General features: G+C 44.5%; 1 protein-coding gene across 2 annotated transcripts; it reads left to right on the forward strand.

Moving 5' to 3' along the window:
* Positions 1-259: 259 nt before the first annotated feature.
* GNL3L (G protein nucleolar 3 like) lies at positions 260-16,481 on the forward strand. 2 transcript variants are annotated; one of them, XM_018043976.1, is made up of 10 exons: positions 311-438; positions 2,747-2,814; positions 7,582-7,715; positions 10,080-10,120; positions 11,046-11,153; positions 12,295-12,411; positions 13,119-13,202; positions 13,365-13,500; positions 14,405-14,508; positions 16,334-16,481. In XM_018043976.1, exons 3-10 carry the CDS (start codon positions 7,667-7,669, stop codon positions 16,445-16,447), a joined length of 753 nt encoding a protein of 250 aa, XP_017899465.1. In that variant the 5' UTR covers positions 311-438; positions 2,747-2,814; positions 7,582-7,666; the 3' UTR covers positions 16,448-16,481. The 2 variants fall into 2 exon arrangements, with proteins under 2 accessions (XP_017899466.1, XP_017899465.1); XM_018043977.1 differs by lacking the exon at positions 7,582-7,715 and having other exon boundaries at positions 260-438.
* Positions 16,482-19,083: the final 2,602 nt, after the last annotated feature.

A 19,083-nucleotide genomic window follows, 5' to 3' on the forward strand; every position in this document is an offset into this window, starting at 1 on the left:
CCGTCGCCATCTTCCACTGTAGACAAAGACACCGACCCCCGACCCTTGTCTGATGCGGCCCTGGAGAAAGCTTGGTCACTAAGATTCGAGAACACACGTATTTAGGCACAGGCAGAGGCCCGCAGACAAGAACTTGGCTTGCAAGTAGGTCATATGGCCACACCAGCCGATGAACCGCTGCCCCTCCCTCTTCCCCACCTCCCCCTCAGCTATAACCTTACCTTACTGCGCAGCCGGGAGGCGGAGCCAGCGGGGCCGCGGGGAAGGGACGGGCAGGCATGAACGGTCAATCCGAAGCTCCACCCCCCGGGGACGCTCAAAGTACTGAACCGGCTCGGCAAGACCGGGATCCGGAAGTCGAAGACTAGCGGCGCGAGCGCAGTCCCTGGGCCAACAGTGTTGTGCTGTCTTCTTTTCTGAGCTCCGCCGGAAGTGGAGGTAAGAAACTAATCTCTTTTTTTGGTGATGAGAGCTCACTTAGCCGGCAGCGCGGAAAGGATCAACTGTTTGAGGTGAAACCAAAGGCTCCCTCAGCCCCAGAACAGAGAGGTAAAGAGTCAGGTTACTTTTAGGGTAGAAGGGCCTGGATGAGAGACAGGGATTGCTTGGCACGTGGACATACGCCCAAACTCATTCTTGCGAGTAGAGGGGCATGGACCACCTTATCTAGATAGGCATAGACCCCTGTGTGTGTGTTAGTCGCTCAGTCGTGTCCAACTCTTTGCAATCCCATGGACTGTAGCCCGCCAGGGTCCTCTGTCCATGGAATTTTCCAGGCAAGAATACTGGAGTGGGTTGCTATTCCCTTCTCCAGTAGACCCCTGAACACCCTTTATGGAGAGTTACAGACCCCGCTTATGTGGAGAAGCGTGGAGTGCCCTCCCCCTTTAGGGTAGTGAGGCTCCATTCCGCACTTTCCCAGTGTAGATGGGCGTGGGCACCCCAAAGGTGTGGCGACATCGACACTCCCCTATAAAGAGGTATAGCTTCCCTTCTCAAGAGGCTGAACCGCGCAGATTTCTACTGGCAGGTCCACTTCGGCTCACCTTTTCCCTTATGACAGAGGCTTTGATGTATTTACCCCCACCCCCGCCCGACCACTAGAACGGAAGAGCTAATAAACAGTTGAGTGAACCTCTTTCCCTTAGCGTCAAGACCTAGAGACCTCCCTACCTTGCCCCTGTGTAAACTAATTGACTGATGCCCTGCGACCATTCCTGCAGAAGTGCTAGACCACCCCTCCCTAAGTGTTTCGAGGCACAAGCCTCAGCCCACAGAGAACCTGCAGATATACCCCTTCTAGGCTAGAGTGAGTACCCATTGAGGAAAGTCAGGCCTGATCTTCTTCCCAGGCGCTGGCTTACTGAATTTGTTAAGGCTTGACCCACCAAAAATGCCCTGCAGCAAACAGCAGCAGGCCTTGACCAATGAAGAGAGAGAACTGCCTTTCTGGGTCCCCCGGGGAAGAGGGACTCAGATTTATTCTTTTTAGGTAGACGCAGATCATTCCTTCTCCCCTGCCCTTCCAAGGATTTAGAATCACCAACTGTAGGAAAGGAGAGACCCCAAAGGAGCAGAGAGGTGCCTTGCAATATTGAGCGGCAGTGACATCACTGATCACCCCACAGTGCAGTGCATATGGGCTCCCCCTTATCCAAGGTAGAGGAGTTCAGACCTTTTACTCTCCATCCAGGGGGAAAAAAAAAACCCATAGGAAACCATCCCTCCCCCACCCCCATGTAGACAACCAGAGGTCCTTTTACTTCAGTGTTACCACACTAAAGACTTCAATAGGTATGCAAGATAAGCAGATGATGCCCCTCCCACCTCCCTGGAAAGGTCTAGAATAGTCCATTGCAGTCAGGGTGCAGGCCCTGTTCATGGAAAGCTGAATAATTCCCCCCTTTGTTAGCATGGCACTAATGAACTAATGTCATGTTGTAGTGGAGGTAGGCATATCAGTCCCATCCCATGGCCCTCCCTAGGGTAAAGAGACTCAAGACACCCCCCCCACACACACACAAATGTACAGACCTGTGCTCCTCTTGCATGCAACAGAGATGCACACAGCCACTGTGCCAATTTTTCCAGTTCCTCTGTATCCTGGAGTAGACTGACAAAAGGCATCTTGCTCTCCCTGCAATCAAGGAATCTGCCAAGGAACAGACCCCAGCTATATATACAGACACAGATTTTTTCCCCCCCTCCACCAAGATTTTGCACTGATCTCAGTCCGCATAGACATACAGAAAAAAAGCTCTATTCAGAGGTCCCTTATCCCCTAGGATATGTCTCCCCCCTCACCTCACTCCCAGGATAGATGAGACATAGAACTCCCTATTTGGGGAAAAGAGATGTAGTAAGTACTGTGTGTAGAAGCAGATTGTCCTTGCATTCCCCTCTGCCCTTAGAGTAGAGAAGTTTAGAGCTAGTCCCTTACCTAAGGTATATAACACTACAGGGTGGAGGATTGAGGACCCAGGACCCCATCTGATGCATTGAGGCACTGACTCCACCCAGGAAGAGAGGTTTACACCTACCTTCCCTATATTATTATTAATAATTATATTCAGCCATACCAGACACCAGCTCCAGTATAACCCCTTCACTCAAATTCCCCTAATTGTTAGGGCTTCTTTATCATGTTCTTTAACGTTTTATTTTGCCTTCAGGGGGCTTAGAAGGGAGCTTGTGGCATTGTGGTTCCCCGGTTTGTCTTCAAATGGTTCTTCTCCCATTCCGACAGGAAACAAAAGCCTGCAGATTTGAATCTACCTGCTTTCAAGTTAGTCATCATGATGAAACTTAGACACAGTGAGTTTCTTTTACTGCTCCTTCCCAGTCCTAAGCTTTAATAAATATAGTATTTCAAGGCAGCTTTAAAAAATTGCCCAGTATAAGCCAGATCATTCAGTCTGTCTTTTATTTATGGTATTATTGTTGTTTTCCCTCATGTTATCCCCCATACCCATTTTACAGATAAGGAAACCAAAGCTCAGCAAGGTTAAGTGACTTGATCAAGAGACTGTGGGTGAATAGTGGTAAATACCATATTACACTGTCTGTAACCCTAACACAGCTTAGCATTTTTCTTTATTATAAGTTATACCTATAAGTTGGTATCATAGATTGTGCCAGTGGTTAAGAGCATGGACTGTGGAGCCAGACTGAGTTTGAATCTCAGTTCTTCCACTTGCATGTGTGTGGCCTTGGGCAAGTTACTTAACTTCATTCTCCTTATCTACAAAATGGGTGGGAGTGGGGTGGGGGAAGAGGAGAATAATAATAGTTCCTACTTAAGAAAGAAATAAAAATAAATAGTATTTGCCAAATAGTGTTGTGAAGATTTCAATCCAGTTCATTCGCTCATTCATGTCCAACTCTTTGTGACCCCATGGACTGCAGCATGCCAGGCCTCCCTGTCCATCACCAACTCCCAGAGTTTACACAAACTCATGTCCATTGAGTCAGTGATGCCATCCAACCATCTCATCCTCTGTCATATCCTTCTCCTCCCGCCTTCAATCTTTCCCAGCATCAGGGTCTTTTCAAATGAGTCAGTTCTTCACATCAGGTGGCCAAAGTATTGGAGTTTCACCTTCAACATCAGTCCTTCCAATGAACATCCAGGACTGATCTCCTTCAGAATGGACTGGTTGGATCTCCTTGCAGTCCAAGGAACTCTCAAGAGTCTTCTCCAACACCACAGTTCAAAAGCATAAATTCTTCAGTGCTCAGCTTTCTTTATAGTCCAACTCTCACATCCATACATGACTACTGCAGAAACCATAGCTTTGACTAGACGGACCTTTGTTGGCAAAATAATGTCTCTGCTTTTTAATATGCTGTCTGCTGCTGCTGCTAAGTCGCTTCAGTCATGTCCAACTCTGTACTACCCCATAGATGGCAGCCCACCAGGCTCCACCGTCCCTGGGATTCTCCAGGCAAGAACACTGGAGTGGGTTGCCATTTCCTCCTCCAGTGCATGAAAGTGAAAGGTGAAAGTGAAGTTGCTTAGTCATGTCCGACTCGTAGCGACCCCATGGACTGTAGCCTACCAGGCTCCCCCGTCCATGGGATTTTCCAGGCAAGAGTACTGGAGTGGAGTGCAATTGCCTTCTCCGAATATGCTGTCTAGGTTGGTCATAACTTTTCTTCCAAGGAGCAAGCATCTTTTAATTTCATGGCTCAGTCACCATCTGCAGTGATTTTGGAGCCCCCCAAAATAAAGTCTGTCACTGTTTCTACTGTTTCCCCATCTATTTACCATGAAGCAATGGGACCAGATGCCATGATCTTAGTTTTCTGACTATTGAGCTTTAAGCCAACTTTTTCACTCTTTCACTTTCATCAAGAGCCTCTTTAGTTCTTTTTCACTTTCTGCCATAAGGGTGGTGTCATCTGCATATCTGAGGTGATTGATATTTCTCCTGGCAATCTTGATTACAGCTTGTGCTTCTTCCAGCCCAGTGTTTCTCATGATGTACTCTGCATAGAAGTTAAGGAAGCAGGGTGACAATATACAGCCTTGACGTACTCCTTTTCCTATTTGGAATCAGTCTGTTGTTCCATGTCCAGTTCTAACTGTTGCTTCCTGACCTGCATACGTGTTTCTCAAGAGGCAGGTCAGGTGGTCTGGTATTCCCTCTCTTTTAAGAATTTTCCAGAGTTTGCTGTGGTCCACACAATCAAAGGCTTTGGCATAGTCAGTAAAGCAGAGGTAGTTGTTCTTCTGGAACTCTCTTGCTTTTTTGATCATCCAGTGGATATTGGCAATTTGACCTCTGGTTCCTCTACCTTTTCTAAATCCAGCTTGAACATCTGGAAGTTCTTGGTTCATGTACTATTGAAGCCTGGCTTGGAGAATTTTGAGCATTACTTTATTAGCGTGTGAGATGAGTGCAATTGTGCAGTAGTTTGAGCATTCTTTGGCATTGCCTTTCTTTGAGATTGGAATGAAAACTGACCTTTTTCAGTCCTGTGGCCACTGCTGAGTTTTCCAGATTTGCTGGCATATTGAGTGCAGCACTTTCACAGCATCATCTTTTAGGATCTGAAATAGCTCAACTGCAATTCCATCATCTCCACTAGCTTTGTTCGTAGTGATGCTTCCTAAGGCCCACTTGACTTTGTATTCTAGTATGTCTGGCTCTAGGCGAGTGATCATACCATAGAGATTATCTGAGTTGTTATCTGGGTCATGGAGATCTTTTTTGTGGGAATTTAATGCATTAAAATAGGAAGAACACTTAGAAGAGTGCCTGGCACATAATAAGCACTCTATTAAAAGATTCAGCCTTCATTTCTCTTTGGAATTTAACCCTTCAGAGGATGCACACAGTTTCTGCCACTGAATTGTTGTCTGACATCTCTTGAGCTATGGATAACACAGTGTGGGTAAATTGCTGTTGTTTTTGCCTTCAGGACTCCTTTTCCTTCTCATCCTTTAAGGGGATAACTCTTGCCTGTTTTTCAGATTTTAACTTACACATCACTTCCTCTGGAAATTCGTCCTGTGTATCACTTTCTCTGGAAATTGCTGCTGTTAACCACCTCCCTTGGTTTCCACTTGTCTGTGCACCCATATGAACCAGGGCTATTAATTCTGTAGGTTAGGTCTGTCTCTTTTGCTGCTGCTAAGTCATTTCAGTCATGTCCAACCCTTTGCGACCCCATGGACTATAGCCCACCAGGCTCCTCTGTCCATGGGATTCTCCAGGCAAGAATATTGGAGTGGGTTGCCATGCCCTCCTCCAGGGGATCTTCCGGACTCAGGGATTGAACCCTTGTCTCCTGTGGCTCCTGTATTGCAGGCGGATTCTTTACCACTGAGCCACCAGGGAAGCCCCTGTCTTTTCTACCATGCTGTTAACTTCTCACTGACACCTGGTTTATGTTTTTGTCCCAAGGGCGCAGCATGACCAGGCATAGCTATTGGACACTTACTGTGTGTCAGGCACTAGAATGTCTCAATAATGCTAACTTAATTCCCTCTCCTTCCACCATGATGTTTATAGTCTAGAAGGAGAAGACAAATGTGATACATGGACTCTTCCTTATAAGAGATAAGGCAAGAGTGGTAGGACAGATTTTGTGCTCCTCTGCCTTTATCCTGCCATAGCCCAAGGAGAAAATAGCATGTGGATAGCACACTGGATAGACTGGATGAAAATTGTGCAACCCAGTGGCCTTGTATTCTGTGTGAATGGTGGCCCTGCCTATGTAGGGCTTGGTTAAAGAAAATTCACTTACTTTATATAGTGATAAAAATTTCATCAAGAGTCAGGCTTTGGTTATGTCAGTACCAAAAACAAATAATCATTTCTTCAAGTAACACAAGAAGAGTGAACAAAATTAGTTTGTACTGTAAGAACATAAATACAAGATAATAATAGAATTTCTATTTTTTAAAATCAATTTTTATTGGTAACAATTATTGATAGTGATGAAAAAGACAATAATTAGCTGGTTAAATAGAGTATATGCATACAAAGGAACCCTGGCAATTAAAAGAAGTGAAGTAGTGTGGAAAAACAGTTAGATGGAAAGATCTCCAGGATTTGTTAAGTGAAAAAAGCAAGTTACTGACAGGAGTACATAGTATATTACCTTCCTTGGGAGAAAATGGGAAAATCAGAATATATATTTATATTTGCACAAAGAAACTGAATGATGCGTGACAAACTAATAAAGTGGTTTCTTGTGGTGAGAGGACTGCAGGGACTAGGGACAAGTATGGGAGGGAGACCTGAGAATATACGTTTTTATTTATTTTTCATAATTTTTATTAGAGTATAGTTGATTTACAATGTGTTAGTTTCAGGTGTATAGCAAAGTGAATCAGTTATACATATATCTACTCTTTTTTAGATTCTTTTCTGATGTTATTACTGTTGTTGAGTAGCTCAGTCATGTCCAACTCTTGCGACCCCGTAGGCTGTAGCCCGCCAGGCTCCTCTGCCCATGGGATTTCCCAGGCAAAAATACTGGAGTGAGTTGCCATTTCTTTTTCCAGGGGATCTTCCTGACTCGGGGATCAAACCTGGGTCTCCTGCATTGCAGATAGATTCTTTACTGTCTGAGCCACCAGAGAAACCCCATTTTTTATAGTAGTGTGTATATGTCAGTCCCAATCTCCCAGTTTATCCCCCCACTTTCCTGCACTGGTGACTGTAAGTTTGTTTTCTACATCTAACATGGTTTTATTTTGGAACTGTATGACTGTATTACTTGTTAAAGACATTTAAAAGATTTACAGCCATCAGTGATTGGTTGCACAGCTGTGTAATCCATCATAATGGCAGACTGTGCAAGCTGCACAGGGAGGGAAATGGGGTGGCCACTGAATGAAGAACCAAGTGGCATCAGTGTTTTGGAAGTCTCTGGGAGGTTGAACAAATGTGCTTGAAGATAGTTGAGAGGAATGTCTGAGACTATTTTTCTTTCAAATAATAAAACACACTCTCCTTTTTAATGGCCATTCAAAAATGTACAACAGTTGAAATTGTATTTGAACACTCTTTCTAGGGCTTCTGAGTAACCTTCCTAGATTTAATCATTATCATTACCATTTGGGTCCAGGGTATCTCTAGCCCAGGATATGGAGAGCTGTACCATGAAGCATCTCCCCTACCTTCTGCTGCTGAATATCAGTGAGAGTTGATAGATGGCGATATTGGTGCTCAGATTTAAGAAAATTCTTCAAGGTCATATAGGTAGGTAGTTACTGAACCAGAACAGAAACCTAGCTCTGGCTGGCTAAAAAATGGTAGTTGTTTTCTCTCTGAAGCTATTAAAGAACAATAACAGGGGCTCCTGGGTGTTGCATTGTTGTGAGTGGTGAATGCACCCCTACCTTCTTCCCTGTTTCTCTTCCCCTTCCTTCTCTCTGAAGCAGATGTTTTTTCCCCTCTAAGTGATGTATTTTCTTTCATCATGGCACTCATTTTGCAGGGAAGTTAGGTTGATGAAAATTGTTGAGTAAAATGGCCAGACCTGGTTAATTCGAAGCCTCACATTCTTTTCATTGCAACGTGAATATTGTGGAAGAAAAGACTTGGGATCTGATTTTTCTGTTACAGGGAAATTCAGTCCCTTTACTTTAATTATGATAACTAATATGTTTGGTTTGATTTCTACTATCTTATTATATATTTTTTGTTTGTTTCTTCTCATTCCCTTATTACTTCTAAAAAGTTTAACAAGTTAAATCCTCCACCAGTACTTAAAATTATGTTGGTAATTGCATTCATATTTAAATCAAGTGTAACTAAATTTCTGTATCACTTTATCATGTAACTAAATTTCTGTATCACTTTATCAAAGTTAAATAATAACTATTTTTATCCTACTCTTCCAAAGTGAGACCTTTAGCATGGTTTTATGCTTATTTTTGCTGATATACTTCAAGTCATTTTACCAGAAGGCGAATGCAGGTGGTAATCTTTCTGCATCTGAAAATTTCCTTTACCTTCACATAAGAGTGATCTTATTGGTCAGTTGTAGAAATTTAACTTGGAATACTGTCCCTTGTCTCATTACTTTGTAATGATTATTCTTCTGTCTTAAGTGTTCAGAATTGTGGCTTTGAGAAGGCTGTCTGTTTCTCCTTTGCTGGGAATGCCTTCTATTTGGAAGTTTACAAGATTTTCTCTTTGTCTTTGGGGCTCAGAAATTTCATCAGTATATGTCCAGGGCATCATCTCAAGACTCATGAAATCGCTCAGTCGTGTCTGACTCTTTGCAACCCTGTGGACTGTAGCCCACCAGGCTCCTCTGTCCATGGGATTCTCCAGGCGAGAATACTGGAGTGGGTTGCCATTTCCTTCTCCAGGGGATTGTCCCGACCCAGGGATTGAACCCAGGTCTCCCGCATTGCAGGCAGATGCTTTAACCTCTGAGCCATATGTATCTTTTTTTGTTAATCTTGATGCACCTGAATCCTGTTTTCAATTTAGAAAATGTTTATATAGTATTTTAAAAAATAATTGCTTCTCCATTTGTATCTTTTCTCTTTCTGGAACTCTTCTTAATTTAGATACTAGCTCTCTTGAGTCCATTCTCCATTTTCTATATTATACTTTTCTTTGTATTTTTGTTCTGTTTTAAAGAAGCTTTTCCCTTGACCTTCTAGCTTATTAATTTGGTTGTTAGTGATATTTCTTCTGTTTTTCACTACATTGATTGAATTTTTATTCAGTATCAAGTTTTGGGAATCTTTTTCTTATACAGTTCCTTTGAAGTATCTTCTTGAATCTCCTTAAGAATAAGTAGTATTTAAATCCTCTGTTTCCTACAGTAACACTGCTTTGATGTGACCTACCTGATGTGATTGGAGCCTGTCCTCTGTCTGATAATCTCAAGCTGATCCTATATTTGTTTGTATATCCTGACCTTCTAGAACCTCTTCCTGTAGGAATTCCTTTAGCCCCTTTGCAAATGGTGAGAATTATGGGATGCCATTTTTTTCTGAGAGACCAGTTGTGAAGGAGGTGACAGAAGGGACTTCTCATTGAAGTGGGGAGAGGCCTTTTACTTTCCTAGGCTTTGTTAAGGTGTGATTGTAGAAGGTGAGCTCTCTGCTCCTTAAATCAAAGGGAGACTGCAGTTTGGCTGAGTAGTGTAAATCCCTTGGGAGGCAATGGCATGAACAGGGTCAGCAGGAAAGGACAGTTCTCTTTCCAAGGGCTGAGGGAATCTACTCTGGTTTAGCTGGGTGGGACTCCTCAGATCACTTCTCATGCTGCCAGCCCCCCACTTCAGCCTGGTGCCAAAATTGTTGAGCTGCCTCAGCTAGAAGTTGTAAGAGAGAAGTTATAAGTGTATGTTGCTATTGCTCTCTTCACAGGATTCCCTTAAGAATTGTTTCAGTTTGCACTGGATATAATGTTTCAGGTATTCACTGAAACATTATATCCAATACCTCTTCTGACACTGTAGCTGCCAGCTCTGTCTGTCTTGTGTGCTTAGAGAGACATGGTCTCTGAGGCTTCCTTAGATTCCCGGTGTTGCCTGACCTCCATTAAGGTTCAAAGAATGTTGGGTAGGTGGATGATGGCTTTTTTTTTTTTTTTTTTCAGAAAATAAAAAGCCAGGTAAAGGTTCCAAAGGCTGCAAGAAGGTAAGTTGGTACCACTCTCAGGTAAGGTATATCCATTGTTGGGGACAAGGTTGGGAACAGGTTGCCCACCCCAGAAGAGGCCCACAAAACCAAATAGATATTGGATGACTCCAAATAGAGCACCACATTGGAATCAGCAGATTTGGCTTAACAAAAGCCATTTGGGTGGCTTCAGCAGAGAAGCAGCAACATTTATTAAGTTCCCACCACAAGCCATATACTGCTTTGTGCTTAGTTTACCTTGATAGGGATTGTCATAATCTCATTTTTTTTAGATGAAGAAACTGACCCTCAATGAGAAAGTTCCTAGGTTCAAGGTAGCTCAGCTGGGACTTGAGTCTTAATTCCCAAGTCTCTATTGCTCATGGAGAGGCAGGACTCAAACAGTCTTTGGCGCAGCTCCTGAAGCTCCTGGTCAGGCTGGGAAAGTTGTGGACAAATAGGACTTGCATCAGAGCAGCAGTTCTTAAATTTTAGCATGGTTAAAGTTCTCAAACTTTAGCCCTCCAGAATCACCTGGAGTGTTGGTTAAAACACAGATTGCTTGAGTTTCTGATTTAGTGGGTCTGTCTCAGCGTCTGATTAAGTGCCCAGATGATGCTACTGCTATTCCAAGGGCTGCACTTGGAGAGCTATTTAGTATTCCCTTGGCCTCTACTTGGGAAACCTTTCTACTTACTGCCCACCCCACCCCCACCTTTCCTGATATTTCTTTACTTAGTCCCTGCCTAGCTAGGGGAAGAGGGTCTCTCTGGTCATATGGACAGACCTCTGGGGACAGAGCCCTTTTTGTTTGCTTCTCTCCTCTTTCATCCCACAAATCTACTTATGAGCAGCTTTAAACTGCCCCCCCCCGCACCCCGGAACAGTGATTTCTGTGGGTTCATTAACTCTTCATTTTTTTTTTCTCTTGTTTGGTAATCAGCCTGCAAAGCAGAATGGGAAGAAAGCAGCCACCAAAGTGGCCTCCTTTCCCCAGTTTGTCCACTCCAATGATCATGCCAGTCGGGAGGCTGAGTTAAAGAAGAAGAGGGTAAGCCCTTTCCCTTGGGGGAGAGAGAGGACCTGACTTGACTGCCAGGTCCATGGAAATGTTGAAAGGCAAAGGCCAGAATTGTTAGGGTTGTTGAGGCTGTTTGTGAAAAGGAAAGAAAGGGCAGTTGCTTTGATACTTGATTTAGTGTCTCCATTTGCTCACCTCCCAGTTCATGGCTGTCTGGGTTTTTGTTCTCACTGCTCCACTGGAATGACCCTGCCAGTCTCACCAGCATGTTCTCTGACATCAGACTCATGGATTGCTTTCTTCCCTCATCTTATTCAATTCTCAGCATTTGAGACCATGCTTTTTAAAAAAATTTATTTGTAATTGAAGGATAATTGCTTTACAGTATTGTGTTGGTTTCTGCCACACATCAGCATGAATTAGCCATAGGTGTACACATGTCCCCTCTCTCTTGAACTTCCCTACCACCCTTCTCCCCATCCCACCCCTCTAGAGCCCTGGTTTGAGTTCCTGAGTCAAACAGCAAATTCCCATTGGCTATCTATTTTACATATGCAGGCTTTTTTTTTTTTTTTGAAACACTGTCACTTTGGTTTTCCTGTCATCTCTCTCTCCTGGATGTCCTTCTTCCTTTTCTCTAGTTTCTTTTGCTGTTCTTTATAGGACGGAATATCCTAGTCAGTTCAGTTCAGTTCAGTTCAGTCACTCAATCGTGTCTGACTCTTTGCAACCCCATGGACTGCAGTATAACAGGCTTCCCTGTCCATCACCAACTCCTGGAGCTTGCTCAAGCTCATGTCCATCGAGTCGGTGATGCCATCCAACCATCTCGTCCTCTGTCGTCCCAGGGCCTATTTTTCCCCACCTCTCTGGTCCTAAGTGGTTCCCACTGCCTGGGACATGATCTCTCTCAGCTTTATATACTTTCCTTGTATTAGTGTCTGCCGTGCTTTCCCCTCCTTCATCTCTTTGTCTTTCTTTCCCTCAAACCCCTTATCTCTTTATCTCTTGCTGTCACGTCTTCTCCCTCCCCGTATCCCTGCTCCTACCACCTGTGCCAAGTCACACTGTTTTCTTTCTCTGTCACCTGCTCCCTATTACTCTTGATCTTCCATCCCTCTTAGATTGCAGACCTCATCAGCTTCAGCCCTTTTGTATGGTCACTTGTTAGGTTGGGGAGATGAGGGAGAAGCAGCAGGCTGCCCGGGAGCAAGAGAGACACCGACGCAGGACCATTGAAAGCTACTGCCAGGATGTCCTGCGACGCCAAGAGGAGTTTGAGCGCAAGGTGAGAGAGCAGTTTTTGCCCCTCAGTAGGACTGGTGTGGGCTTGCTCAAAAGCATCTTTTGCCATTGCTCTGTGAGAAGGGAAGAGGAAGGGTGTGAGATTTTTGGAGGGGGAGTAGGGAACCAGTTCAGAGAGGATGGGAAATGGTAGGGACATGGAAGGAGGGTGAGAAGGAGGTGAAGAGCTGTATCTGTGATTGGAGAGCCCTGATTAGGTTCTTTCTCCCAAGCTGAAACACAGACTGGGGATTGGGAGTGGGGAGGACTGGGGCACGGGGGAGAGAAAGATTGAAAGTGTGAAGTGAAAGTTAAGAGAGGAGTTGACTTCTTTCTAGGACTTCTTACTGTATTTCTGGCATATAATCTCATCTCACAGAATATACGCTTTCCAGTTCAAAGTTTCTTTTCTAGTATAAAGTACACATTTTACTTCCTCCATCACATGTTCCCCATAGATTGTTTTTCTCACTTACACCTCCCTCTTAAATTCCTCCCTTATACACTCAGGTGCATACCTGGTCCTCTAGCTGGTACTCAAACACAAACTTACAAATAGGCACACACATGGACCGTGTGGGTCTGTCCTTTCCTCTTCTTGATTTTGTTGCTCATGGTGGGCTGGGACTCACATGACTCTCCCAGCCTCCCATGGTTGCCAAAGATGGCTCTCACTCTCCTCCCCTGGACCATCCTCTTTTTTTCCTTTAGGAGGAAGTTTTGCAAGAATTAAATATGTTTCCTCAACTGGATGATGAGGCTACAAGAAAGGCTTATTACAAGGAGTTCCATAAGGTATGGGGGCCCATTTCTTAAGGCCCTTTAGGGAGGGTACCAATCCAGTCTTGTATCTTCTCTATTTCTGTTTTTCCTAAGAGAAAGACCTCTTCTTTCATGGGCCTTTTGATTCCTGCCCAGTTCTTTCCTTGCTTTCTTACCCTCTTCCCTGCCCTGCAGGTGGTGGAATACTCTGATGTGATTCTGGAAGTCCTGGATTCCAGGGACCCATTGGGTTGCCGCTGCTTCCAAATGGAAGAAACTGTCCTACAGGCAGAAGGGAACAAGAAGCTGGTCCTGGTCTTGAACAAGATTGGTAGGTGTTGGACAGGATTGGGTAAGGCAGGGCAGGGGCCAAGCCTTCTTAAAAGACTAGCTTGGACCAGGCCTTGAGACACAACAACTCAGTGGTATTCATAATAGTTGTGCAAGGTAGGAATTCTTGTTTGAGTTTTTAAAGCTAGGGATTTGAGAGGTAAAGTCACTTGTTGAAACATTCACACACACACCACACAGTATAACAGAAGTTGAGAATGGAGTTATAGCCTGTCTGCCTTTAAATTCCCTGTTTTTGCCATTTAGAGCTTTATTTGTGCCTGGCCAGTGCTAGAGAGTTCCTCTTCTCCCTCATGCTGGATCCCAGATGGGGCATAAGAGCACATGGATGCACTCAGGAGTCACTCTGGTCTGGGTTTCATCCCAGTTTTGATGTCTATTTTCTCTGGAATCTTGGACAAGTCATGTCACCGGAGAGCTTCCATTTTTCTAGGTGTAAAATGGGCTGTGATTGTCCCAATCTCATAGGATCATTGTGAGAATTAATGATAAAGTGCTTGGTACATACATGTACAGTACTTCATAAATGGTAGCCATTCTTTTCAAGGTTATTTTTGACATTTGGCCCAACCTAGAATAATCCAGGGAGGGAATGGAAAGTCTTTGGGAGGCCTCTGGTACGAGGCCCCAGGTCTGGAAGGAAGGCATCTAGGAATATAGCTGGTTACCCATTGTCCTTGAGGAAACAGGTCTAGAGAGGGCCAGCTTGTCCCTTAGACTAGACTGTCCTTTCTGACTAACCTGGGGACTGGACAGGAACTGGCAGGCTAGGGAGATATCTGTTGGCAGAAAGTGGGCCAAGCCTGGGTTGTGGGTGGCTGCATCTTTGGAGTGAGCCATGAGGTGATGTTCTTACCAGTCCTATCCATTCCTATTTTTCCTAGACCTGGTCCCTAAGGAGGTTGTGGAGAAGTGGCTGGAATACCTTCGGAATGAGCTGCCAACTGTGGCTTTCAAGGCCAGTACCCAGCATCAGGTCAAAAACCTGGTAAGCTGGGGCCAGAAACATCTAGCCTCTTATACAGTAGCCTGGGGCTACAGTCTTTTCTAATTCTATTATTAACATAGAAATATGTTTTCTAATTCTATTATTAACATAGAAATATGTTTTCAATGTCAGACTTAATTAAAGTGTACAGAAACATTTGTTGCTTCTAAGGAGAGAAAATGGGTCCTAGGGGACATTTTTTTCAGTTTTGTATGAAGTGTAAAACTTACTTATTAAAAAATAAAGTAGAAAAAGTAAAAACAATTACAGTTGACCCTTGAACTAAACAAGGGTTAGGGACATCCACCTTCTGCACAGTGGAAAATCCATGTGTAACTTCTAGCTGGACCTCAGTATCTGCAGTTCTGCATTTACAGATTCACCCAACTGCAAATCATGTAGTACTGTAGTATTTATTAGTGAAAAAAATTTGCATGTAAGTGGACCTGCACCATTCAAACCTATGTTGTTCAAGGGTCAACTGTATAGATGAGACTTGAATATCCTTTCACTATTACCCATTCAAGGGTCAACTGTATAAATGAGACTTGAATATCCTTTCACTGTTACCCCTAATCCCAATCTCCTTTATCCATATACCAGATTAACCACCATTGTTAGTTTGATGTGTATCCTTCCAGATGTTTTTCTGTGCTTTATATTATATGTGGATTTGTATATAGAGAAAATAGTTCTTGGGTGTATCATATATGTCATCCTGCAGTGTACTTTTTTTCCCTTGAAGATCTTTCTGTAGAGTTCTACCTTTTTTACACTAAATAAAGTTTTCAATTTTTTTAATCATTATAAGCAGTACTATAATGCATACCCTTGCACGTCTTCTTGGCTAGTCAGCAAGTGTTTGTGTAGGTTGGGTACTGAGAGGTAGAGTGGCTGGGTCATAGTTATTTTGCATTTTAGATTTTCCTAGATACTGAAAAATTGCTCCCCAGCCCCACCTCCTTCCTCTACCCCTACTCAAGTGGCTATACCAATTTATCTTCCCACTACTGGGACAGATGAATGTGTGAGAGGGCCTGTTTCCCTCCACCCTTGCCAATATTTGATATCATTAAACATGTAAATCTCTGTTCATCTGGGAGAAACATGGTAGTTCCTGTATAATTTTTTGCCTTTTAGATATCAAAAATGTGATAAGCATCCCTTTATAACAGGTTTTTCTTTGATCTGTATTCCACTTTAAGGATATAGCTCCTTAACCTATTTCTTATTAATGGATATTTAAGTCAATTTCTATTTTGCAGTACTATGGTAGGTAAGTAAGGACAGAGGAAGAGATGAAAGGGCATTCTGGGCAGAGGAGGTGGCAATAGGAATAAAGAGATGGAGGCTGAAATGGCCTTGTCTTGTATGAGGAATCAAGGGAAGGTAGGCTCTATGTGGGCCGGACAGTATCTCTTCTTTCTCTGGACAGGGAGGCAAATGTTCTCATTGTGTAGACAGGGTTCACTGAAGCCCAGAGAATGGAATCAGAATTTGCTGGCCACATACCTGTGAGAAGCAGAGTTGGAACTCAAACCTGGCCTGCTTAGAGGTGAGGAGGCTGTCTTGCTCCTGTTGAGGGAGGCAAGCGATGTGTGTCTAGGCAGAGACTGAGACAGAGGACTGGAGATGGAAAAACTGGAAAAAATAGGCCTTGTGGAAGCAGGGAAATGGCACGTGTTCGTTCAGGGCCTGTGTAAGAAGCCCTTCGCTTCATGCTGGGGATCTCGGTGATAACGGAGTCAGCCCTGAAATTTGGAAATCTTTGCTCAGACCACATCTCTCATCTGATGCCTCTTCTGTAATACCCCTCATTTTCCAGAATCGCTGCAGTGTGCCAGTGGATCAAGCCTCTGAGTCACTGCTGAAAAGCAAAGCCTGCTTTGGAGCTGAAAACCTCATGAGGGTTCTGGGGAACTATTGCCCGCCTTGGTGAAGTGCGCACCCATATCCGTTGTGGGCGTTGTGGGTAAGGCCTCAGGGGAGGTTATGGGGCCCAGGCTTCTTCCTTGTGTAGGGGTGTCATTGGGGGAAAGGATTCTGGGAACTTCATGTTACTTTTGGCTAGGGAGGAGAGGAGCTATTCAGGAAGGGTCCTTTTTTTTTTTTTAAGGTATTTATTTATTTTGGCAGCACTGGCTTTTGTTGCTGCATGGGCTTTCTCTCGTTGGCTTCAAATGGGGGCTACTCACTAGTTGCAGTGCTTGGGTTTCTCATGGTGGGGTTCTCTTATTGTGGAGTATGGGCTCTAGGGTGCGCAGGCTTCAGTAGTTGCAGCTCCCATGGGCTGAGTTGCCCTGAGGCATGTGGAATCTTCCTGGATCAGGGATTGAACCCCTGTCCCCTGCATTGGCAGGCAGATTCTTACCCGCTGTGCCACCAAGGAAGTCCCAGGAAGGCCTCTTGTGATTTGTAATTTGGATTGGTGGACATGGGGAGGCAGACTCAGAATCACCACTGGTAGTTGGAGTATTAAAACCATGGACTACATGTGTGGGGCTAGGCTTAGAGTTGACCCATGTCATCCTACCACTCTGGGGAAGGGAATGGTTGCCTCATCCAGTATTCTTGCCTGGGAGATCCCATGGACAGAGGAGCCTGGTGGGCTACATTCCATGGGGTTGCAAAGAGTCAGACGTGACTGAGCACATATGTATGCATCCCACCAGAGCTGTGGGAGAGAGGGGTGAACATCTCCCTTTCATAGATAAGAACACTAGGGCTCAGAGAAAGGAAAGGGACTTGCAGGGTTCACCCCTGTGTGAGACAAAACAGAGCTGAGGCTCAAACCTGGAGCCCAGGGCACTGAAAGAAAGCTGGGGAAAGGAACCAGGAAGTTGAGAGAGGCAGAGATAGACCAGCAGGGAAAAGAAGTGAAGCCAAGAGAAAAAAAACATTGGAGAAACAGCTGGAAACAGAAAAAGGTAAAATACCTGAATAGATACAGAAATATATCTGGAAAACCAAATGTGGGATTGGTGGGGAGTAGAGAAGGAAGACAGAGTTGAATGACAGAGGCATGTAGACAGAGGGAGATATGATCACAAAAATGTGTGTAGAGGCCTACAGAGAGAGATATGAGAGGGCCTGAGACCCTCTCATGTGAGTAGGGAGGGAGACATGTATACCCAAGGAAAGAATGAATGAGTCAAACTCAGGGATAAAGAGATTCAGAGGAAGATGCACATAGAAAGAAGCAGGAACAAAGATGCAGACAGACACTGAAGAATATACACCCAGACCTATACACACATGTGGATCCACAGACACATGTACAGATCCACACATATGAAGACACATACAGATCCAGAGCCAAGATAATGGAGACCAAGCCCTTCCCACACACTTAGCCAACTCCTCTCCAAGCAAACAGAGCCATAGAGAGACACGTGTACCCAGATGCATTTGACCCTCAGACACAATCATGTTAGAGACACAGACACACATCTATGACAAGACAGATGTATATGTATATATAGAGAAATAGAGGCAGAGAGAGGACTAGGGAGACACAGAAAAAGAAACACAGTGATTCATGTAGAGAGACAAGCCCACTGAGAGAAGGACCAGGTACAGAAAGAGCTGAGAGGAGTTGGCATAGAGGGAATTAACAAAGAGGCAAAATTGCTGGGGTGGGGAGAATTTGAGAGAAAGGACAATGGCCATAAAGAGAGAAAGTGAGACAAACTGGCAGAGAAAGAGTTGCTTAGATACACAGAGAGAAAGACAGAAATGGGAAAAGCAATGGTATTTAGAATGAGAACAGCCAAGAGAAGATACACAGAGACTTCTACACACAAGGGATATACACACAAGCACATCTATCGGAATAAATAGTACACATGTAAGTTCTAGCACACAGAGAAGGGGAATGGTAGGAATGAGAGACCCAATGAGTGAGAAATAGACAAGGACATCCATAGACCGAGAGGTGCTTACAGATGCCCAAACAGAAAAACATACCACAGACAGAAAGCTCAAAGACTGACATCTCAGAGAGGAGCCCCACCTCCCACTCCCTACCCCCTGCCAGGTGAATTATACACCACGATGGGTGGTTCTGTTTTATGACACTTCCCAGTGCCCACCATCCATTGGATTGTGTCACAGAGGCCTTGCATCCAGTACCTTTCCCAAGCTGGTTGTAAGTGGGAGGTGAGTGTCATATCTAGTGAGAGGAACACATCTAGCCAGAGTGCTCACATGTAGAGGAAAGGGATAGAAAGGCCATGGAGGGGCTTGGTCAGGGCCTTGGACAGGAAGGCAGGAGGCCAGGCTCTGTTTTTGGCTTCCCATGGCCTGGTCACACTGCCCCTGCCTGGGCCTCCCTATCACTATGTTTAGAACTTTGTTGGTAGTCAGGAGGACAAAAAGAACATTGCTTTCCTCCACAAACAGGTTTGCTGCAGCCTCATTCCCTTGCTCTTCAATCTCATGGATAAAAATAAGGAGGTGGTAAAGGTGAGCTCAGAGAAGGCAATGGAGCCCACTTCAGTGCTCTTGCCTGGAGGGTCCCATGGACGGAGGAGCCTGGCGGGCTGCAGTCCGTGGGGTCGCTAAGAATTGGACACT

The sequence above is a fragment of the Capra hircus genome, assembly GCF_001704415.2.
Source record: "Capra hircus breed San Clemente chromosome X unlocalized genomic scaffold, ASM170441v1, whole genome shotgun sequence".
NCBI classification, from domain to species: domain Eukaryota; kingdom Metazoa; phylum Chordata; class Mammalia; order Artiodactyla; family Bovidae; genus Capra; species Capra hircus.